The 24,606-nt window shown below is 42.6% G+C and overlaps 1 protein-coding gene across 2 annotated transcripts; it reads left to right on the top strand.

Annotated features, from left to right (window-relative positions):
• The first annotated feature begins 552 nt into the window (after nt 1-552).
• On the top strand, nt 553-22,612 carry nova1 (NOVA alternative splicing regulator 1). Of its 2 annotated transcripts, none has more exons than XM_026181982.2 (4): nt 553-1,236; nt 8,069-8,212; nt 19,847-20,013; nt 20,386-22,612. In XM_026181982.2, exons 1-4 carry the CDS (start codon nt 1,056-1,058, stop codon nt 21,403-21,405), a joined length of 1,512 nt encoding a protein of 503 aa, XP_026037767.1. In that variant the 5' UTR covers nt 553-1,055; the 3' UTR covers nt 21,406-22,612. The 2 variants fall into 2 exon arrangements, with proteins under 2 accessions (XP_026037767.1, XP_026037768.1); XM_026181983.2 differs by lacking the exon at nt 553-1,236 and adding an exon at nt 5,296-5,667.
• Nucleotides 22,613-24,606: the final 1,994 nt, after the last annotated feature.

The raw sequence follows: 24,606 nt of genomic DNA, 5'->3' as shown, positions 1-24,606 counted from the left end.
TTGTTAACTAAACTTTAGTTAAGCATTAGGCTTAACTTAGCATATCCACCCTCTCACCCAAATATGGCCACTTTTGGCTACAGAACTGAGGAAGTCTGTCCTCAGTGAAAATCATTATAACTTGTTTAATTTAAAAAGAATGAACAAAATCAAACAAAAATGGTTTAGCGTATTTCATTCTGATATGTTTACCTTTTTTTCCCCCATGAACTCTTTCATTTAAAACATCCTGGAAACAATTCTTTCAAAAGTTACCTTCATTTCCATGTTTATTCCCCCCCCCCCCCCCCCTTTTTTTCTTTTTTTTTTAAATGTTTCACTTTGTATGAATGTCTTATTGCAAAGATAGATTTCCAAATCGGCTTAAGCTTCACTCAAAAGAAAACCAACCAACCAAACAAACCAAAAACAAAACCGGCAAACTGACCATAAGAAACCTGGACTAAATAAATAACTTCAGTGTTCACACAGATGGTGAAAGAAAAAAAAAGGAATGCAGCAAATTCACATCAGTCTTAGCTGATCTGGTCCCGTGTCTTTTGGCCGGTCTGTGGCACTGTAGTCCTCTCTGGAGCCCTCAAACTATATTTCTCCCCTCTTGCACTACAAAGGCAACAATAACAACAGCTGCACTCATCGCACTGGACTTAAAACAGAAGTATGGCGTTAAGAGAAGTTAAGAAAGACGTTTTCCACCTCTGCGAAGCTGTTGCACTTGTCTTCTCTCGGAGTGTGGGGTTGCTTTTTTTATTTTAAGGCGCGGGTTGTTTTGCGCGTCAACAATAAGGAGCATGCTGTTGGAGCGACGGAGAGCGCATTAAAAGAGCGCATTTCACTCAATGGAATTCTTATATTTAGCTCCGTGAGGGACCAGCCAGACGAGCAGAGGAAAGAGGAAACCCTGATCCTGGTGTTTATCGTTTTGAGACCGCTTCGAGCCCCCCAAACTTGTCGTTCATATCACGGTGCACGGCTATGTGGTGATGAGGGCGCTGTGAGTGTGTGAGAAAGACGGGGGAATAGCGCAATTTTATCTACAGCTCCGGAGAGGAAAGATGATGATGGCCGGTGGTGGTGGTGGCGGAGCAGCCGTTGACCACAACGGGATATTCACAAATCCAAATCTCCACAGCCTGCAGCAGACCCATATGGACGCCGATAACCCAGACTCCCGCAAACGGCCGCTGGAAACTCCGGCTGAGGAGGCCGGCTGTACCAAACGCACCAACACTGGAGGTAAGAGAAAAGCAATAACCAGCAGCCCATCCACCTCTTCTTCTCCACATTAACTCTGAGCCTTTGTTGTGCGCAACGGCAAAGCACAGCCTTCAGTGTGATACCGAAGCCCCATATGAGCAGTTCTGGGCGGCATGTTGGCTTTAACATGCAGCACCTGTGCACTTGGCACTTTGAGATACTGAGTGTGTTTATGGCTGTTACTTCATACGCTGCATGCTCGAGCAGCCCGACTGAGTGAGCGGCCTCCTCATCTTAGGTCAGCTCAGAATTTGAACTCGGCAACCTTTCTACTCCACATCTGGAGCTTTTGCTGGCAAGTTGTCATTCAGTAGACAGCTGATGATTTGTGTGCACCTTATTTAACATAAAAGTTCTCCGAAGTCTCTGTTCATCAGAGTTTGTGTCTGTTGGAACATTAGGCACGGGTTTCCTGCAGAGGCTATAGACAAATCTGAGGAGGAGTGACAGAAATGTCATCACAGTCTTCAAACGTTACCCTGAATGTGAATCAGTACTGATGCCTGGGCCCTGAGTCATAGGATCTGCAAAGCACTCACCTTTACCTTTGACCAGTACAAATATGACAAGTATGTGAGCCAAACTTTTAGCAGCGCACTGGAAAGGAAGCTGCTCTTTGATCTTGGACACTTTAGTGTTGATTTGTGAGCCTTTTAAAACAAGTGGAGAAACAACAGAGCCTATTATTGTGTTGGTGATTTGTGAGATTGGAGCATCATAATCCTGATTTATGCTGAGTTGGAGTTTTCTGATTTTTTTATTTTCTTTTTTGTGCTTTTAAGGTGAAATGAGCAAAAAAGCCAACAGATGAAACTCATACCACCCTGTAGGGTTTGTGCTCATCAGCACTTGCAGGCCCAATTCCTAGTAAACCCAGGTTATTTATAGGGTGTGCGCTGAGCCAGAACTCAGCATCTGTTTGGAATTGTTTTAGCCTCATGATGTCTGACCTACCACCTTCTAGCTTGCCTCTGTATAATGATAAAAGAACAACTGTAAAACACTAGAACACTAATTGAAAGCATGTAAGTGCTTGAGAAGCAGAGCTGGGTGCTGTAGTCCAGAATCGTGCATGAGAATCTATGCATTAAATTGAAGGCAAACGTCATTTTAAATGGGGGAATGGTGAGGTGCAGGAGAAGGGTACTACAGAAATACTGCAGTGCTATTTGAACAAATTGATCCTGATTTGTTTTTGTGGAGGAGTGTGGAGCGCTCATGCTTTATTATTTGTCAGTAAGATGCTGGAGTGCAGCAGTGAGGATGGTTGATTCCAGCTCCTGTACATCTTATTCCAGCTCGTGATTGTTCTGGTCTGCAACTCACAGGGACCACTTATTCGAGAACTTGTTGTTAATTAGACGTCTGCAGAGAACGAGCAGTTTCTTCGCCATATGTCACTGAAATTCTTTTTGTCTTTGTGTCCCTGACAGCCCAGCACTCAGTGATGGCAGCATTATATCCCATTTCCAACAGTACAAGTGCATCTTTGCTGCACTTCACTGAACCCCAGAAATGTAATTTCAGCAAGATACGCAAGGACCATCGAGCTACCAGACAGTATTTTAGAACACATCCAACCACCATATGTGGTTGGATGTGTATCATTAGCACCCCTAAAACCACTGTAGAAAAGAGAAGTCACGCAGCGTTCCTGCTTCTAGGAGAGTTTTCACCATTTAGCTGCGGCACAGAGACATTGCCGCATTGTTCCCATCCTGGTGGTGTGAATTGAAATTTTGAACATTTGGGTAGATTCTAAAAAATATATATATAAATCACTACACCGACAGCTCAGGTTTTTTAGTGCTGGGTTTTGTATGATGGCATCAGACAGCGTTTTACCAGCCCCACTCTGTGTTCATTTCTGCATCACGCCTCCATCGTATTTTCAGAAAACGCAGCCGCACAATTAATCGTGTGCTGATGAACGTCTAACTCTGAAGAGGCTGTCTTGTTGTCTCAGGGGTGATTCAGATGACTTCCTGAAAGAGATTGTATCAGTGTGGAGAATACCTGATTGCTTTATCAAGGAAAACAAAGTGAAAATCCCATTTGTAATCATTAGCGTCTCATCCCCAAACCTCCTCTTATTTTGAAAAAAACGGTGGACAGATAATTCACATAGCAAATTATAATGAGTGTGCATAAATAAATGTGAAGATTGAAGAACTTTATGAGCTTACTGTAGCATGTCCAGCTTTGAAGAAAAGATGTATGTTTGGTCTGTGGTCAGCGATGAAATGGTGTTTCCCTTTAAAATCTAAAGGATGCGCTGCTATGCATGCTAAAAAGCCCCTGGCAACTTAAGGCTAATTCAATTTACAACCAGTGTAGTAACATTTGCAGTTTAGTTAGCTAACCTGAGTATAGTCAAGCAGCACCTCTATATGGCCGCCTTGCAGCATATACTGCCTTTATACTGAAATCCCAGCAAACGTGTGAACTGTGTTTTATAATAATAAAAGCATCCAAAGCAATAAGGCAGAGTTTAACAGTTTCACTGAAACATAGTCGCGTATCCTTGCTTACCTGAAATGCACATTCAGATGTTTGTAACGGCCTATACAAAACAGCTGTTTCATAAATATCCCCCCTCTGCTTTATGTAACATTTTTTGATGTCACCTCCTGTTTCATCTCATATGATCTGCATGCATCGCATGTAACAATGCAAACCCCCAGCCTTTCTGTTAGCAGTAGGGCTAGACAGCCTGATAATCTTCAATCATGCTTGTAATCACCAAGCCCTTGACTACGTCTGATATTGATCATGCTATTCCTACCGAACCGATCATTAACATGACTGGCAGTTACAACAAAGAGAAGGAAGCCGTGCTCTTTCAAAGCCGATCCCCTGGTTGTGCATTAAGAGTTGTGGACACTGAATGAGGAAAAACACTGCTCCTCTTTTATCAGCGTTGCTCTTCTGTCCTTAAAGTGAACATCTTTTATTCGTTCCTCTTTCTAATTACCCACACTCTGAGCCCATGTTGCTGCCAAGCATGTGCCTTCCAAAAAGGTTGTGTGGCTCAGGGATTAGGTATGATCTCGTAATGTTGCTAATGGAAAGGTTGGCAGTGGAATGTGAGCTATTTTTCTTTTTTTAATTTTTTGGTGGGAAGGACACAGGTGCCCTTGCAGAGCGATGTGACGTGAGCGGACTGTGAATTTGCCAGGTGGCAGTTAAAGAGAGAATGAGAGAGCGATAGAAATGAAGACAGAGAAAAGCAGAGAGAGATAGACCATTAGGAGGGAGTGGAGTCTACAGGGGAACTGTGTCTATATACCAGAGCATCTCTCAGTGAATGAGACTGCTAGAATTTTCTGGAAGGCATTCCCTCCAAAGCCAAATGGGCCACGATGCTCAGGTTTGATTTGTGGATGAAAGTCATCAGAAAGCCAGGAAAAAGGCTGCTTTTTTAACAGTTTCCCTGGAAATCACCATAAAATGAACCTGCCACCCTCAGGTCCACACACAGACACTGACATGCTCACGCTGCAGTTTTTACACACATTTACGCTCGCTTGAGATACCTCTCGGTGTAAGATTTATAGTCGTAGTGATTGGCTTCATCACCCCCCTCCACCATTCTGCGGCACTGCCATTTGCAATGGTTGATGAGCCCCTCCGCCCTCTCAAACATGGCCGTCTAAGGGATTGGGGGTGGGGAAAAGGAGAGGAGGAGGGTGGGTGGCGTAAGGCACGCCGTCTCAGATCACTCCTCCTCCACCTCCTTCATCATCTGCTTATGTTCTCCATACACCTCTTCAGCCACTATTGAAGGTCACTCCACATGCTTCTGTGCTCAGCGCTGAAACCCGCTCCCTCCGCCACTTCACCTTTGTCACTTTCCACTAAAAAAAGTGAGTGAATGGACTGCCATACTTTATAGTGCTGCGTCAAAAGAGGCGGAGTAGGGGAGAAAATTCAATTTTTTGGGACCGGCATCAGGGGGTGGGGATATGACGTGCTGGAGGAAGCAGGCTACCCATTGGCCGAGCGAGGCGTCAGTCCTGCGTGCTGCTGCAGACAGACAGGCCACTCGATGAATATGGATGAGAGCAGTGAAAAGGGTGATGCGGCAGGGAAGACCCCCCCCTTCAAACCGATGCAGGCTTGAACAATGCGTGCCGTCTTTCACTGAAAACACCGAGAGCCTGCATTAGCATTTTCTTGGACAATTGAGGCTCTGGCCAGCTGCAAGCATGGCTCGGATGCTGCGGTGAAATCTCTTTTTCTGCACCCACTGATGAATTAGACCTCGGTGAAAAAGGTCGACTGGCCGCATTCCTCAACACTACCATTGCACCTATGCCTAGGCTAATGTTAAGATCCCATTTAGAGATTGTGTCCCGGCATTGATGGCGATCTGACAGAGGACTTGAGAAGCAGCAGATCTCAGAATGGGTAAGCCTCAAACTCTTTTTGTCTGACTTGTTGAATTGATCCATCGTGCTAGACTACATGCAATTTTACACACCGAGAGCTCGTTTGTTCATTATTGCTCATTTGAGTTCCGTCGTCCTTGCTGGCTGTCAGGAGCAGGTTAGTCCATTGAAATGCAGAATGGGTACTTGGAGGGGTAGTGAGAAGGAGGGAGTACGGTCACAAGGCATTTCCTTCTGACCCACCCCCCTCCAGTGACTTAACTAAACACATTTGGCTCAAAGTCCACGTCTCCAAGCCATCCTTCCAGCACTGGAAGCAGGGGTCTGAACTAACACCCCACTGGCTCAGCTTCCCAATGTGCCCCACTGCTCCCGTTCCCTGGCGGATTGCAGCAACAGATTGCCATGTTTACTCTACCACATGACGCCATTAAAACCTGTTACTGTGATCTCAGACACTAGGACAGAATTAATTATTGACTAATGACAGCAAACGTGGCTGTAAGGGCGATGGAGGGAATCTTAGTGGCTTCCTCCCCTGCTGGGTTTACTCTGGCTGAAGATGAGCAGAAAGTTACGCAGTGGGTTTGGGCTTGTCTGTCAACAACAGGTCGTTGGATGTTTAGATCCTGCAATCAGCATCACTCAAATGAATTTCTTTGTGTGGCTACGGTAGCCAATATTCGTGATAGGGTGATGGAGGGCTGAAAAGCTTTACAGCGACCATGTCAGTCATGAATCACGCTTATTTGTTCTCCAAGGTCATTTTATTGTTGCTCATTGTGAGAGAAGCAGGGGTGATTAGAGTGAGTTTTGCAAATCGTCCTTTTGTTCTGAGAAGACCAACGTATTGACCAGCACCACGAGCTGTTCATCACGTTCATATGTGTCATTTCATATTAATGTAGCAGTCCTGTGAATTTGGACAGCTCACACGAGTATGGACAATTAGGTGAAATTAACCATATTGGCATGGCAATCATGTGCATTTGTCAGAGCTGTTGGTTTTGGGTGATGTGCACCACAACAAGCCTGTGTCTGAATGAAACATGAGGGGCATATTAATGCAATAAGAAGAAGTAACGTGTAGGCTGTGAAATCCCTTCATGTCACAGTGCCATGTTCATTCACATCTGATTCTAATGAGGGCATGACTGAGGCAACAGGTTGGTCCACCTCAATCCATCCATCCACCGTGCCGGTCAAGCTCCAACATTCGATACCCTCGGCTTGACACGGGACGCAGCGATGTGGTGACAGACGCCGTGGCTTTGCCGTCAAAAAGCGATCTTGTCTCTGTGCTTGAAAATGCATCAGAAATTTCTTCAGACAAACGTGGACAGTGCCTTTTTACATCTCTGCCCGCTCCAGTGACGTCACCCTTGAGGCAGCTGAAAAAGGATCGAACATGACGTCATTGCATCCAGAGCAGCGTGCAAGGCAGATTATGTATCAGTGCTTTGGTATACTAAGTACGCACCTGTATCAAGTGTTTACTATGACGTCATTGGTATAATATCAGTAATTCAGTGGGTAAACCCAGCTGCCACGCATCTATAAATACAGCATATTTGATGCATTGTTGGCAGGTTCTTTTATTACATTTGGGCTCAATATGTGGCTGATTTGCTTTTTACTAGATTACACACTCAATATGATCGGGGCTTTCTTGGAAGGACACTTTACCCACTTTGGGGTTGATTAATTCTTAATTGCCACCGTAGTAAAATGAAGTTCCCAAGCTAAAAGGCAAACGCGGGTTTGAAATTCTTCGAACTGACGTTCTGTCACTCACTGACTGCTACAAGCAAATGTAAGCCACAGAAGCCCCTTCCAAAATGGAGGAGATTTAGACCATCTTGGCAGTATACCCTTTGAGCAAATCTGTGGGATTGGTTCCCATATGTTCTCCACGCGTCTTCTAATTACAAAGGCTCACTCTGTACTGGCATCCATGAACTGTATGGATAATGAGTTTGTGTTTTTTACAAGATACATTTTCAGATTCAGACTGAACTGCTCCTTCTACTTTCCTGTTGTTCACGTGTGAGAAATGATTAGTAACACTGGGTTTGGCTTTGAATTCAGTCAGAGGTTGCAAAAACTCCTTGAAAATAGATAAATTTAGACCTCTGCAAACTGGAAAGGAGGTCATCATTTACTCTACAAGAAATCTGGGACAGGACACAGAACATGATCTCTGATAGAATGTGAATGTACTGAAAGCTACAAAGACTCAAAAGACAAAATCTACTTCTAGATCTTTCCAGAGTAATACAGGAACTTGGTTATAATTTTTATGTGAAAGCTATTTTTTCTTACTCTAGTCTTTTTTTTATGGTAACAGTTTGGTGTATACAAAAATTGCAGAGATGCTTTATAAGATGTGACCCTTTCCCGTTTTGTGTCTCTCTCCCCAGAGGAGGGTGAGTACTTCCTGAAGGTGCTGATCCCCAGCTATGCAGCCGGCTCTATAATTGGCAAGGGCGGCCAGACCATCGTACAACTGCAGAAAGAGACGGGTGCCACCATTAAGCTGTCCAAATCCAAAGACTTCTACCCAGGTAAGAATGAGCCCTCTGTAATTAAGATTGATGATCACAAAGGCTCATATACACGAGTCGTCTGACTCATCACCCGGCCAAAGGAGCGACGTCGTAGTGGAAGACTGATTTTGATATTTCCTCTTCATTTGGCTTTGCAGGAATAATTGCACTACATTTTAATCACGCAGTAATCATGAACTCTTTGAACTTATTATCCTTTTGTCCTTGAGAGACTAAACATGCATGGAGATGTTACAGTGGCAGACAATTCCAGACTTTCTTTGAATTTATAAAATTACTTTTTCACATTTTCCTGCTGACAGCGATGTTGGAAATAAAAACAAGAAATGTGTGCTGGCAGTGACGGGGCTATGACACAGGGCTGAGCGATACGGGGGAAAAAATACATCTCGTTATCTTTAGGACTGAATGGCGATACATGATATGCGTTTGATATATGGTACAAGTGCAAATATGCGTGCTCTGTTAACAACAACAAAAAAGAAATTGTAAAAGTCATTTTTAATGCTTTTGTTTTTCCACCAATGCTGCTGCAATTTTTAAGAAACCGTTTTGTAAAATCATTTTCCATATTTCTTCTTGATATTCAAAATCTACCAGGTCACCAGCAGCTCATATGATTAGGGTTTGTTGAATGCTGACTCCTTTCTATAGATAATCTGCTTATTTGAACACCCAAGAGGAAAAAGATTTTAACAAACAACCCGCAGTGCCAAAATGATTTTATAAGACTTTGTTAACGTCTGCAAATATTGGAATATTTGCTTATTTAGCATGTGGCAAAAACACAAATCAAACATAACCCTAGCTTGATTGCAGGTGACTTAATGGATGTTTAGAGGATATATTTTTAATTGTCTAAACTGTTTTCACTCAGTCAGGCACGGCTCTGTTTCTTTTAAGTGGGGCTGTATGAGATTCTGGTGCACAGTCAGTGTGTCGATGGCAGGGGCATGGACTCGAACAGGAGCTAAATCTTTGCTACAGATACTGCTTTAGTCTATTAATAGAATCAATAACAGTTTCAGTGTATGTCTAGAAAAGCTTCACAGTTTTACCTACTGTCAGCTGCTTTCCATGAAGAGGTTAAGGTTAGATGCATAAAACATGGGAGTTGATTGTTTGCTGTTGTCTCACCTTGTGTGACTTCGGTGTTTTAAATGGTTCGTTTGTATCCAAATGCATGAAAAACACAAGTCACACCAGCAGCCCCTGTTTTCTGTGAGGTAAGAATAGTTATTTATTCTTCAGCGATGTCCACTGGCTACTAGCTTCTTGTTTTTGTTCACATTAACCCACGGCATCAAACTTTGAGTTATTTCTTATGGTCGGAGCGGCGCTGTGTGTGTGTCCCTGATTGCTACAGGAGAACTTTGTCAGTGAAGTTAAAGCAAAGAGATACTGAAGAGGGCAGTGAGACGAGAGCTTTACTGTAGAAAACGTTTTATGTAATGTAACATAAAATCTCTAATATTGTCCCATACAGGCAGATTTTAAAAGTCTCGGGTGTCCCCAGAATAAAATTCAAATATCAGCCCAACATACTACACAGATGGTCGTTTTTTTTTTTTGTCTTTTTTTTTAAAATAGCTGTTTCAGTTTCTGTAGACTCAAATTGTACTGGAACAGCTGCTGCACCTGTCCGTTTCAGGAAGATGTCTGTGAATGACAGAGAGGAGCAGACAATAGGAGCAGTGCAGTCGGTTAGTAGACGACATGGCTGCCGATACAATCCTGAATAAAAACTGTCCACGGCTTCTTTCTCTCTGAACGATAACTTAACATGTAAATAGAGCCACATTCTTAGCGCAGTCTTTTTCTTGTATGTGAATAAGTAGCTTGTCAGATAGTGTTACAGTTACAAAAATCCAGATTTTAGCAGTGCAGAGCAGCACGTCTGTGTCTTGAGTGTGTTAGGTTCCGGGCCACATTTGATTCAATATTTCATAGTAGTTAAGAAAAAAAATGTGGCCATGAAAGTAGACTTTGAAAGTAGACTGACGCACATAAAGTACCATCACAGATAGTAACACACACTCACTAGTTCACTATTTGTTGTAAATTGTTCCTTAAACTTTGTACAGGTCAGGGTCTTCCTTCATCATTTCATTTTCCCTAGAGCGCTAACCTGTGTGCATACAGTCAAAGCTAATAATTACATTAAACACGCAAGCCACATTAGACCCATGAATCAACAACGGGATTGTCGTGGTCCACTGGAGACAGGTGTTCAGGTGATGGGAAAACATGAAAGTGTCTACTTATTGGCTATTTTAATTTTCATTACTTTATTTGCTGTCACAGATCCTCAAATCTGGGGGTCAAGCCCCAGATGCCACACATGACTCTGTGGCTTATCTCATGCTATACTTAAAAATGTATCAGAAATCTTTTCATATAAACACGCACAGTATTGCATGTAGGGCCTTTGGGTTTGTGCTACGTAAGTAAAATTTTGCTTTCAGCAGCATCTGGTTGCTTTAACCAGCTAGAATGGCTTCAGGTCCTGGTATAACAAAAACACAAGCCCCCAAAACACTGTAAGTACACCCTACAGTTAAACTGATAGTGATCTTTGTTGATAAAAATTTGCTTTGTTGCATATCTAGCCAATCCCTGTTAGCAGCAGGCTATGATCCTCCACTTTCACTGACCTCAGAAAAAGTAAAGAGTGAGTGGGCAGGACTATGAACGAATTTTAGCTCAGCTGCTATTGGTTACTTAATCTCTTTATAGAAAAAAAGAGAAGATTCTTATTGGCTTGTAACACTGGAAGGTGGTTTGTTGCCAGGGTCCCAGACGAATGCTGACATTAGATGATTTTAAACTTCAGAAATCTTATAACACCATAAAAACTCATTCTCATGACATTTAACCTTTTTAAAATATCGATATCTCGCCCAGCTCTATTATTGCAGGGAACAAAAGTCCCGTTGCTGGGAGGTGAACCAGGTTCAAGAAATGCCAAGCTTTCTCGTATTCAGCGCGGTTACATAGCTAGCAGGTTGCGCATTTATTTGTTATATGTATTTATATCATTGCAATACATCAACTGTCTCACACTTCTGGAAAAATTATGCAGGGCTGCCATCTTGTTCGCCTCCTCTGAAATGCAAGTGCAAATGTTGTGCTGCAGAGGAGATGCATCCAAAGCATTAGCTGTGTTGGAGGGTGTCACTCAGACCAGGAGACGGATGTCCGTGCAGCTCACTGACCCCTATCATACGGAGGTCAAAGCTGAACCATCTTATCCTCCAAACACAAAACGCCTGAGTTGTACAGGAGTCTGGCTGTTTGTCCTTCATACCTCAGAGGACACTTCAACCTGCTGAAAAATAACAGGTGCTTAGCGTCTTGCTGCTCATTAGGTCCAGATGTTTTCTGTGATATCTGATGCAAGCAAATAATCCCTGTGTAGGAGTGTACTTTTAGTTTAGATGTATTGAAGAGCAAATTACCTCTTTTGATGGGAAATGTAGGTGTGTAGATTTGTGAGAAAGTCTCCAGATGTGTTCACATTGGACTTACAGACAGTTCTCAAATTGCTTTTAGCAGCTGCTACATGCTATCCTCAAATTTTTTTTTGGAAGTTTTGAACACTGAACACTTTGTATTAGGTTATTTGCTTGGTGACAGCAGGATCATCCCAAGGTTCCTTTAATTTAACTACACGGTATTGTTTGAATGTGGCCTGTTCCTTTGGGACCTGGATGTGATATACAGACCCTGTGCACGAGAAAATGCTAACTTCCTGGTTTGAGACCGGATGTGGGGTTGTACATTTCCGGTAGCTTTACTTTGCGGTCAATCGCTACTGCGAAGATATCCTCCAAAATCATGTCCAAAACTCGGAAACGGAAAGATCGCGTTAAGTTACAAAGAGCAGAAGGTGGGAACACTCACCACTGTTGTGTCATAAAAAAATCTAATGATCAATTTTGACATTTAAAGAGTTTAGATCGATCAGTTGTTTACATCACTCAACACAAGCAGAACTGCATTACTGCAGCAGAAGACACATCGTCCACATTCAGAAGCACATCTCTGTATAGTGACTGGTCTTATGATTTAAACAGGCAAATGTTCAGCATTCAAACTACAGGTGAAGAACAGTCAAACCAGATGTTTCCCCGTTATGTCGATATCAGCTAGTCAAGTACACACCTACACAGCATGTTAACAAACCGTGAAAAAAAGGCACACAAAAAATGAACGAATGCTGGTAACGGTTTCTATACATTAGTATGTACGAAGGGTATGTTGTGATTTGCCTTCAAAATTACAGTGGTCCCTCGCTATAACGCGGTTCACCTTTCACCTCGCTGTTTCGCGGATTTTTTAGTGCAAGTTTGCATGCTTATTTTCACGTCACATTGTGTCCTGCGTCCTGATCGCTGCAGACGATCTCCTCCGTGACGTCTCTCCTGTACAGTACAGAATCGCTGCATCAATCGTTAGCAGTGTGACTCTGAAGTGCAGTGCTGTATGTCCACGATGTCCACGAAACGTTTTGCACCGTCAAAAAATAAAGTTGTCTACTTGATTTCACCTATCGCTGGTTATTTTTAGAACACAACACCCGCGATAAACGAGGGACCGCTGTTTACAGATACTGAGAAATATAACATTTGAATCCATTTTCTCTTTTGCTCTGAGGCGCGGGGGAAAAAAATATCGACAAGTCGATGAACATCATTTACAGATATATTGGGTAAATGCCCAAGACATCTATAGAAATGTAAATCGCCGCTTGATTTATTCATTTGCTTAACTTGTTTTGGACCGTAAACAAGGCGCGAATAGGACACCGGAAACAAAGCTCCCCACAGGAGTTTCCGCACCGGAAGTAGCATATGCTAACGTGCACATAGTCTATTGGATGTACTGGACTGCGGCAAAGAATTACTGAACGCTGGGGGAGAGGAGAATGAGGATGTGTTGGGAAATATTTTTCCACCGTGTTTCTGTTAACCACGGTGAGAGGATACATGTTTGGAGGGCATGGCTTGAAATTCTCAACAAAGGAGGCCAGCCATTTTGAGGGAATGGATTACAGCTACTACTCAAGCACTGGAACAAATGAAAGGAGTGATATGTATATCCTTATTTCCCGCTTGGTCTCTGGATGTGCTCATAGGCCACCACCTGCTCTGCCCATCCCCCTACTCATCATCGTGTTGAGTGAGAAGAAGAGTTCAGGGAGAGGGAGCTGGCAAGAATTTGATTGGGTGGTTGTTCTGGCCCACACAAGTCAAATTAGGACTGCTACTGTACAACAGTTGAGAGCGCTGCTTTATGAAGTAGCCTGTGGAGACTAAACGATGCTGATTTAATTCTTCTGGATTCCTAAACTTACGTGCCACATCTGTGTGACCTTCAGTGATGAATCTGCTGCATTTTGGGTTAGCGTAGCATGCTAATGCCATTGCACACAGTTCACACCATCGTTGCTCACCCACCAGCAGACTGAGCTCGCTCACAACGCTCAAAATTGCATCCTAAAGAAACCAGTGCAGCCATTTTCTTTTGCAGTTTTCTCTGTAGTGGTTCTCACCCTCCCCACATCACCCACCCATCAGTGGACAGCTTCAAACTGTGAATTCAGTAGTCTTGGAGGGGATCTGTACAACCGGGCCCTGCTGCGGCCGACTGTGATGGATGACCGGAGATAGTGAAGGGTGTGGATGATGCATGATTGTATGTGAGCGTGGGGACAGCAGGGCAGGCCCAGAAATAGCCTATTTCAATCTCTCTCTGTGGACTTGACCCCTCCCAGCTGCACCCGAGCTTCTCCAGCACGCGCCAAGTTTCCCCTTCCCTCCTCTCCACACACTGTTTTGTTCAGATTTGGTTCCTGGTAGTCAGGAGAGTTCGGGCCAGATACCATGACATAATTCTTTAGCTAAACTTTAGTTTGCGTGCTCACTTTTTAACACATGAATGCTGACTCTTTAATGACCTGCCAGCCTCATCTGAGATGTTCCTTGATTGTATTACTGAAGCCTGTATAAATGCTGTACACTATGCATTAAGCACATATACATCTCTGCTTGCACCTTCTTTTACACACACACACACACACACACACACACACACACACACACACACACACACACACACACACAAGCAGCTGCAAAGAGACCCGTGGGAGTTTGGGATTTGAACATAAACTTAGAGCCAGATTTCAACCCTTTACTTTGTGCAGTTAGCCTTCAGCCAGCATCTTAATTTGTACAGCACAGAACAGATGAGGTTGTCGTGACGTCGCTGAAGTATGTTTTTCATTGTCTAATCATAAAGAAATCATGACATCATGCTGGAAACCACCACTATTCCACAGAGTATAAGATGAGGTCTTTTCTTCAAAGAAGAGCAGACAAAGAAACTGTGTTAAAGTAAACTTTCTGTTTTACTATCTATGTGCATCACATACTCATGCACCCATATGGACAGTGTCACTATAGGTGAGGATTTCAAACTGATTAAAACTGGAACTTTTCCCAGGTTTATGGCTGTGCCTCCAGTGACTCATAATTGTGTGCTATTGTGTCTGTGCTGTTCTACTTTCTGGTGCTAATATGATGCAGAGAGCAAGGTGACCTGAGCTGCACGTACAATACAGGATGTATCATTGCATTAAAAAAAACACCACAATCACTGCTGTTCTTGGTGATTGACAAAGGTCAGCTGATTAAAAGGATACCAGTTTTACACTCAGAGGTCAGTTTACTACAGACCCCCACCCCCCTGTTGGGTTTTGTCGAGGGAAAAAGAGCTGTGTGTAAATTTGCACACATGGCTTAATAAACCGTGAATAGAAATTTCCATGCACAGAGTTGCAGTCTGCACACAGATTTACAAATGACGTTGTCCTTCACAGGACTTCTGTGCAAGCCTCAAACTGAAAGGTTGGTTTTGGAATGAAGAGTAAAGTAAATATAATGTTACACCATGAAAGCTGTGAAATGCCCCGTGCAAAACTAATACTAAATGTTATAACTTAGTATTAAACCCAACGAAATAGACATTTTTAATCAATGTCAGTCAGTGCAGCGCTGGTTCCAAACTGGTTCTGTCTTTTGAGTAACACCCTACATTACAGCAGTGGTTTAACAATTAAAAATTATGTAGCACTACAAGCAGCAGTTAAGGTAATGGATGCATACAATCTGCCTCTCTATGTCAACCACTGCAGAATTTATTTTTTGTTGTAGCCCCTCCCATACCCACTAGTCACTGGTTCGAAGCTTGGGCCCTCCAGGTTTTTTGGCACCAGTCTTTTTTTTTTCCTGGGTGGAAGTATGTGGAACTGGCCGTGGATTGGAGACTGGTACAACTGAAGGATCTTGTTATATTGTAAGGTCAGGTATTGTTAGACCTCGACTTGGCTGTAACACACTACCTTTTGTGCTACATTAGCAGTTGGTCTAGTCACTTGTTAGTGACCTTATTTATTTGACAGTACGCTGAAAGGTAATTTCTTTTTGAACCTCCATCTGAGGTTCTGCTACCTGCAAATACTTTATTTCTTAACTTTTGTACTTTTATTTTTTGAGTCATAAATGTCATGTAGCATAAAACTATTATTCTCATTTTCAGCTTGGATTCTATTAGAATAATTTGCATAATGTACAGTTTGAACAAAAAACATGAAAACATTAAACTCTCCCTTTAAGGTAGTGGTTCATAAACAGTGTGGGCACCACTGGTTTGGTGGGGAACTGCTGGAGATATGCAGTAAAACTAAGGCAAATGAATGTGATCTGTTTAGGGAACAAGAGTTTTCTGTTGTTATCTACTAACCTCAATTTCAGTAAAAGACAACTTGATCCTTTTTAAATAATTGAGAAGACATTTTCAGTGTTAGGTGTTTAAAAAAAATGCCACTGCTTTAAGCCAGCTTCCTCCTGATTAGCTTTCCATTGCAAACAAAAGGGTGGGGCAGCAGGTGTGTGGGGTTCCTGTTCTCACAGCTAGTGTTGATATGACCATATTTGGAATAGCTGCTCTTCATGAAATCAGACAGAATCTTTTTCTTACAGAAATCCCATTAGTGCCGAAAGTGAGAAAGAGGGACTACTTGTCTCATAGTGTCCTAGAACCTAGTGCATTGGTGTCTAATTTAGTGGCTTATTTTGTTGTGCTGGATGTGTTTACTGTGTTTTTTAAAAGATTGACAGTGGGATTGGCTGAAACTTTTGGTCAGGCAAAAATGGAATATTTGTGGATATCAATGGCGGATTACAAAAAGATCCCCGCATTTAAAATCAGTGTTTACATTTTGGAGAGGCATGCCATGTTGCAACAACATGGCATGAATATATTCAGAATGGAGCTTTCCAACAAAGAATTTTCGGCTCAATTTGTAGTGTGAATAATTACTTGGAAAATCTGCTGATGTGATGACAGTAATTATGGGTGATATTTTTTGTGTGGCAGGCAAAGAGTCTAAATAAATCAGGCAAACGATTTGGACCGGCTAATGCAGATGTGTATTTTCTGTCAACTAGAGAGAAACTTTGAAACTTTCTTACTTTAGGATGGAGATAGAAGACCTAAGTCACTGGTCTCGTGGGGAAAGCTGAAGACTGAGATGTTTGATCTCAGGGGCACTGACACATTTCTTTCTGTTGCTGCCGGTCTTACTCTGTGACTCGAGTGGAGCTTTTCTTACAACACTGTCATCTGATGCACACAATCGAGGATGTGAAAAGGGTGGGGGGGAAAATTCAGACAGTTTCACATCCTCTGTATAGTGACTCATTAGTGACAAAAGTTATAGTAACACATCATGAGATGTGCTCTTAGCAAAAACAACCGTATTGATACGGGAGCAGAATTGTCAGTCTGTGAAAACCTTTGCAGAAGCAGAGACGTTTAACTGATAACTACTGTAGCAAGCAAAGCAGAAGGACCTCTTCAGCATTTAATGCAGAAACAACAAAGACTCGGGGCAACGTATCTTCTAAGGATGCGTTACATCACTTAAGATGGCCTAGTTTATGGGGCTTTTTCAAGGAATGAGGTTGCTCAGTCTAAAAAATTATAGTAAGTCAGGCTAAGGTGAATTTATTGAAGTCGCAGTTCTGTGTGGGTGTGATTCAATTTTGCAAACAGACTGGTTCCTGGGATTTTGTCCTTGTTGTTCGTATCCTGACTGCATATTAAAGTTCAATTCATACACAAGAATTAATCTTTTTACCATTTCCTCCAGCATACTTGCTATTAATAAACGTGATAGAGAAATGGAAGCAATTAGGCTTAATAGGGAATAACACCCACTGTTCAGTCACAGATTCATTTTCTAATGGCTGGGCTTTTCCCCCAATGCAGCATATATCTAGAAAGTATTGTGTGTTTTATATAATGAATGATATCCATTATCATTATGAAATATTGCTAATAGTGTTCTGTGATACATGTGCTGACATAAGAGTCTGCAGCCAGTGAAGCACTTGCACGCACAAGCTGCAGTCTGTCACTTTGTTATTTCATGAAGGACAGGCAGGTGCAGCAAAACACTAAGAGATGCCAAATGAGCTTTTGTTGCCACTGGTGCTAATATACTATAACTGTGTGAAAAAGTATGGTGGGAGTTAAAAGAGTAAGAGTACAATGATTGTGAAATTTAGCTTATTCCTGTTTTTGTGTGTGGAGAACAAAAACAACAAAAATCTTCATTAGACATAAGTAGGGCTGCAGGGTGCAATTTATGTGACGAGTGTGTGCGTTACCGCTAGGTTAACACTGTACTTATTAGCATCTTGAGCTTAATTCTTGCTGTTTTAAACAGAAAGTGTAACATATTCTGATTTTTCTCCACTTACATGAGTGAGCAGGCTTGTTTTAGGTTTAGCTGCTGTTGCTGACAGATGCAGATGGCAGTGAAGTTGTAAAAAGCATCTGCTTATTATAAAACTTTTATTCAACCCAAAATGTTTAAATATACTAGTTTTGATATGTTCAGAATGGAAGCTTAAAGCTTGGAAGATTACATTTGGTGGGATATGATAAATGGAGTTGTACTTGCATAGTGCTTTTCTACTCCAATTGAGCCCTCATATTTTTCTTTACCACTTTTCCCTCCAGTGACACAGTACCTTTATTCTATGCTTAAGTGCTTTGCCTAACTGTCAAACACACATTCATGATCTGTTAGACGTGTCGGGGGAAACTCGGAGTTCAACATGTTGCCCAAGTGTACTTTGACGTGCAGACTGGAGGATCCAAGGATCAAATCACCAATCTTCTGATTAGCAGACAACCTGCTCTACCTTCTGAGCAACAGTCGCCTCATTTGACAGACATGGTAACTTAATGTTTTTAGATATGACTTGTTGGTTGATGAGCTGTGATATGGAAACTGCTGCACACTTTATCTGCCTTTTGGACTTCTGTCAAAATCCAGACACACCTGTGATTTCATTGACATGGTGTCAGTTAGTTTGGAGCTGACTCAAGAGTAGAATTTCAGTCAATCTCTGGATGGGTTAAGTGATTGCCTTTCTCCTGATGAGAATAACACTGTCAACTGTCTGACCAATAAGAATTTAGTTGGATGAGATGATATCAACAATCCAGTCGATTCTGAGACGTAAATTAACTCTGATGTGACGTGGGCTGATATAGGTGGTTGATCGATGTATACACACCTAATAAAATGTAAAAGGACCAGTCTCCAGCCGTTTCATTTATTGTTCTGCTTACATGATGCAATACTGAATGTCTGTTATCAGGAACCCAAAAGAAACAAAGGAAATAAAGTCTAGTGCAGTACATGTGAACTTTTGTCCAATTAGATTTTCTTGATATGCTTGGACTGACCTATTGACTGTCTAAATACATTATTTGACATGTCTGTGGCATGAAGCTGATAACATGTGACATATTTTCACTAAGTATTTCCTAAATTGCTGGAGGACAGATGCAGATATATGTATAAAATATTGAAATTTAATTAAAGATGGAAATGCCAACAATGAGGCTCTTTAGCTGTTCTTATCATTGGTCATGTTGCTTTCATTGTTTACTCAAATGTAATCCGTGTGTCACGCCGGCAAAGGAAATCGAGAGACATTTCAATTTCAGCCAGAAAACAGAAAAGCAGAGCAGGAAGCTTGATACAAAAGGAAGAGTGTTTTAAAAATCGTGCAAGCGAGTATAAAGGACTCACTGTTGCATCACCTGTTTCCATGGCTCAGCCCCTTTACCATGGCAACAGAATGCCGGTTGGGTCATCAATGTGGGTGTAGAAAAAAGTCCAGAGGAAGGACAACTGTGTGTTTAGTCTATTAGAGCTGCAAGGCAAGGACAAGCTGAGTGTTACAGCACTGAAAGTATTACATCATTCAAGAGGAATCCTTCTCCCCCCCCATGACTTGCTAACCAAGCATGGCTCAGTCTTTCAGCTGTTTCTCTATTGATTGGATAAATGGAGGAAGCGAGCAATAGCTTAGTAATTGGGTGTCTTTGTGATATGTCAAAGAGCAGTCTTCATTGCCAAGACATCTTAACATAAATGTAGATTTTAGTTCAGTCCAAATCCCTTAAATCTGCTTGCCAAGTACCCGCTCAGAGCACGTTAGAGTAACCATTCTGCTGTGTTTGTCCTATCCTGCTCTCTCGTAACAGGAACAACAGAACGAGTCTGTCTGATACAGGGTACGGTCGAAGCCCTCAATGGTGTCCACAACTTCATTGCGGAGAAAGTTCGCGAGATGCCCCAGAGCGCCCAGAAACCAGAACCAGTCAGCATACTGCAGCCACAGACCACAGTCAACCCTGACCGAGTCAAACAGGTGAGATCCTAGGCAGTTAGTGGGGTCATCAGGGTGTGCATTCACTGTGTGATAGTAACACTTCATTTCCACAACACCTCGTTTATTAGTTGTGAGTAATAGTTGTGCTCTGGGCCATGACCCACAGTCTGGTAGGGTCAGGAAAATGTGAGGGTATATGGTTATTTTTACCTCCAGTTTTTCATAGCTAGACAGAGCCGTGTGGCAGCTGCAGCTTAAACCCCTGGGATTAACAAATCGCTGAGTAAAGCGGGGGCTGGTATAGTACTCTGACTCACTGAGAGACATCCCTCTTTCTGTCAGCCATTTGAGGCATGGTATATTCCTCATGTTATCTTTTATTGCTACCAAAGTGTTTCTGTTTCTCTACAGGCTAAATTGATTGTGCCCAATAGCACAGCTGGGCTGATCATTGGCAAGGGTGGAGCCACAGTGAAAGCGGTGATGGAGCAGTCAGGGGCTTGGGTGCAGCTCTCACAGAAACCAGAAGGCATCAACCTGCAGGAGCGAGTAGTAACCATCAGCGGGGAGCCCGAACAGAACCGAAAGGCCGTGGAAATCATAGTGCAGAAAATTCAGGAGGACCCTCAGAGCAGCAGCTGCCTCAACATAAGTTACTCCAATGTTTCAGGCCCAGTTGCCAATTCCAACCCCACTGGCTCCCCCTATGCTAATACAGGCGAAGTGCTGCCCAATGCAGCTGCAGCGGCTGCTACTGCCTCTAGCCTTCTGGGTCAGGCCGGATTGACAGGAATGGGCGCCTTCCCTGCCGCCATGTCCAGCTTATCCGGTAATGATCTGCTGGCCATCACCTCAGCTCTCAACACACTGGCCAGCTACGGCTACAACACTAACACCCTCGGCCTGGGCCTCAACCCAGCAGCTGCTTCAGGGGTCCTTGCTGCAGTAGCAGCTAGTGCTAACCCGGCTGCTGCTGCTGCAGCTAACCTTCTGGCCTCCTATGCTAGCGATGCCTCCAGCAGTGCGGGCCACCCTGCTACAGGTCTCGGTGGGTTTTCCTTGGGGTCTCTAGCAGCTGCTACTGGGGCTTCCAACGGTTACCTAAATGCTTCATCCCCACTGATGGCCTCCTCCCTATTGGCAACAGAGAAGCTGGCAGATGGTGCCAAGGACGTGGTTGAGATTGCTGTGCCCGAGAATCTGGTGGGTGCCATCTTAGGGAAAGGAGGGAAAACGCTGGTAGAGTACCAGGAGCTAACGGGAGCCCGCATCCAGATCTCCAAAAAAGGAGAGTTCATTCCTGGTACTCGGAACCGTAAAGTTACCATAACAGGGTCGCCAGCCGCTACGCAAGCAGCACAGTATCTGATCAGCCAGCGGATCACCTACGAGCAGGGCGTGCGCGCTACCAACCCACAAAAAGTGGGCTAAAAGGAAAAAGAAGAGGAAAGAAGGAAAGGATGAAGACAGAGATAGAAGGGAATTGAGAGAGAGTCATAATGGATAAGGAAGAAAAGAAACGTCCAAATATCTGTTCAATATTTCAGTATCAAATGAGAGAATCACAAAGGAGGAGGTGGGGGAGACAACCAAGATAAGTGTGTGTGATATGTGAATGTGTTTTTAGGACTGACGTCCTGATGTTTTTTAAAAGTTTGTGTCGAGTCCTTTTGATGATGGTGATCAGAGTAAGCTGAACTGGTCCACTGCCAAGCTGCAGATTCAAGGGTGAGGCCAAAGGGTTTCACCCTCCTCCAAAACCTCATAGCTTTTATTTTATTTCTTGTGTTTGGTTTTGTTGGTTTTAATTTCATTGCAAACCTCGGCTCCCGGTGAGTTGAGTGTGTCAGATGAAGTTCCAGCCAGCTAATAGAGCTGTTTTACAAACCTTGCTTGTTGTATACAATGCAGAAGGCATTGTGAACAGGGGTGTGGTTTTATGACACGCACCTGAGGTCATCTCAGTTTATGGGGAAGCAATCTGAGAATAATTTCTAAAAAAAAAAACAAAAAAAACATCTTTGTTGACATATGTTCAATTCTGGCTCATATCATAATTGAAGTTTCTAAATCTGGGTATTTTATATTTTCATCCTTTATTTATTGACATGGTCTCATTCAAACACAAATAGATTATTTAAACCTGTGACTGCAGGTTGATCTGAATGTAAAAACATTATTAGACTATTGCTATTTTTTATTTACAGGGATCAAATATTGTGTTGCAGTGAAAGAAATGTATAACTCAAACCCAGTCTGAACTTCACTGTTGCTGTTCGCAAGTATAGTTCAGGGGTTAAATAATCAATGTGAGAGGATAGAGGAGACACACAGGAATGTATAAATATATTTTACACGAACACACATAGACGATGCTCCCACAAACGCACAAACACTGAAACATAGTTGCATATTCAGTCACAAAACATGCAGAAATATGTCATTTAACCCATTTTTGGTGCTATAGAATTAAGTTGATATCTCCTTTACCATGGAATCAGAATCTCTCTGTGGCGACTAACCTTGCGACTTATTTTAAAAAGAGCTGCTGTCTCGTCCAGCCATTAGTAGCCCATTGGATCTGACGCAGCCTCTCACGTAATGACAAACGATCGATTTCAGGATCAAAGATGAAGAAAGCAATCCAGTCTTAATAATTAAATCCATTCAATGCAAATCTTTTGTTCTACCTTAGACATTTGTAACTCCCTAGATTTAACTGAAAGCTCAGACTACCTTCAAGCAGTGTGTCTAACCAGTTCAGTTCGCAAAAGGAACAAAGCACTACAAAAGCATTTTGATAAGTAAAGCTGTATGAACCAATGTCTGTGAACAAAGAAACTATTGCCTTTACATTAAGGGTACCAAATAGTCAAGAGACATACACTAATGAAAGGGAAGTAAAACGACACTTGAAATAAAAAAAAAAAAGAGGCTTGGATTCACTTTTTGTGTGAGCCGTCCTTGCCAATTTGCATTAAGACAAAAAAGGGAAAAAAGGATGATTCTGCAGTTCATCCAGGCAGCCTTTTATTGTTCCCAAAACATGTTAACGCTCACTAACCTCAAGTGAAGCACATATTACAACATAAAATGTTTTGGCATTGTTGTCTTTTATGGGCAATTGTTTGTCTGAGGCAGGCAGGCTAATTGTCTTGAGTATTTCCAAGCACTCGAAGATTACCTTGGCTTCCTTCTGTGCTGCTATCCATAGTGTTCATCCTGAGTACACTGGGTCTCTGAAGACTGCACTGTGAGACATTAAGAACACAATGTAAGGTGTGTCTATCCCTGCTTGGGACATAAGTATATTTTAATGTGCACATGTATGTCACATACACAAAAACTACCAATACTGACAGAAGGGATATTGCCACAAGAGCATTTATACTCAAGCATCTTGTGACGTTTCTGTTTACCAATGCACTGCACTTAAATTAGCAGACATTTTTTCCCAACGACAAATTATTCCCATCGCATTTTCTTGCACAGTCCTGTTATGTCCACACCCCCCCACCACCCAGCTCTAAAGGCATCTTTCAATTGTTGTCCCCATCAACCCAAGCTCTATGATCAGCTTTCTGAATACACAGCTGTGAGGGTTGGTGCTGAGTTATGTCCAAGAAAACCAGAACCACACCCATGTTTTGGAAAAATTTAATGAAGAGCCTTTTCATTATCACGAATCATGTTTGAAAGTCAAATGGCTATGAAAGCATTCGAAATAACTCTTTGTGTCTGAACATTGTGCGTGACAACTGCAACAGCTGTGAGCCTTCTTAAATCTTTCCTTTCACTATGTGTCTGGAGGGCTTCGCAGTCATCCATTAATCCAATCTGGCCACCAGTGAATTCACAGCATAGGCTAACCTTTTACTGCCCAAAATTTTAGCATGTAATAAGATACAAGCACAAAACAAGGATATGTTCTATCAATGCAACTGGACTGCTTGACTGCAGAGAGCTGTCCTTCGACGGCTCTCTGATCGATACATCGTGCCAAACGCTATTTCTCTCTGCCCCTCATTAACTTTCCTCTTTCTCTCAACATTTTATTCCCCTGCATGCTGTCGTTTCTCACTGTTCTGAGATTCCTCCTGTGTCCTACTCCCTGTCCGTGCTTCTTCCTATACTGTGCTCTCCCCCTCTTTCTCCTTCCTCCTGTCTTGTCTTCTCATGGGTGGTGTGTTGGATGTGCTGCTGGTGGGCAAGTTATGCACTGTAGGTCATGAGGGTATGAAAATATTTCTGCGGGCCGCAAAGTTCACAAGGCTAACATGCATAGAAAACACCTGCCTCCAAAAACTGTGACACCCACCAAGACCAACCAGCAGCGTCAGCTCAAAGTATCAGATTTCCTCTCTAAGAAGAACAAGCAGACAGGTTTAGATAGTGAACTATGGCCTTTCAAGGGAAGAGGAAGCGTTGTTTTTTTCCCAAAAGAAAGCGAGTCAAGGTCGAATAAATATTCATACACTGGCTGAGCTCAAGTTACAGCCTCCAAAAGAAAGCATAGTACGGACAGAGCGCATAGGTTAGCGAGAATAAGGTGGGAACTCGTTTGTGACCTCAAGCCGAAACAATGACATCCTTTATGCATATCCTCTTATCTGAAAATGACTAGACTTCATT

The sequence above is a fragment of the Astatotilapia calliptera genome, chromosome 10 (assembly GCF_964374335.1).
Source record: "Astatotilapia calliptera chromosome 10, fAstCal68.1, whole genome shotgun sequence".
NCBI classification, from domain to species: domain Eukaryota; kingdom Metazoa; phylum Chordata; class Actinopteri; order Cichliformes; family Cichlidae; genus Astatotilapia; species Astatotilapia calliptera.
The sequence above is the reverse complement of the archived record's forward strand: the minus strand, read 5'-3'. Positions and strand labels throughout refer to the sequence as shown.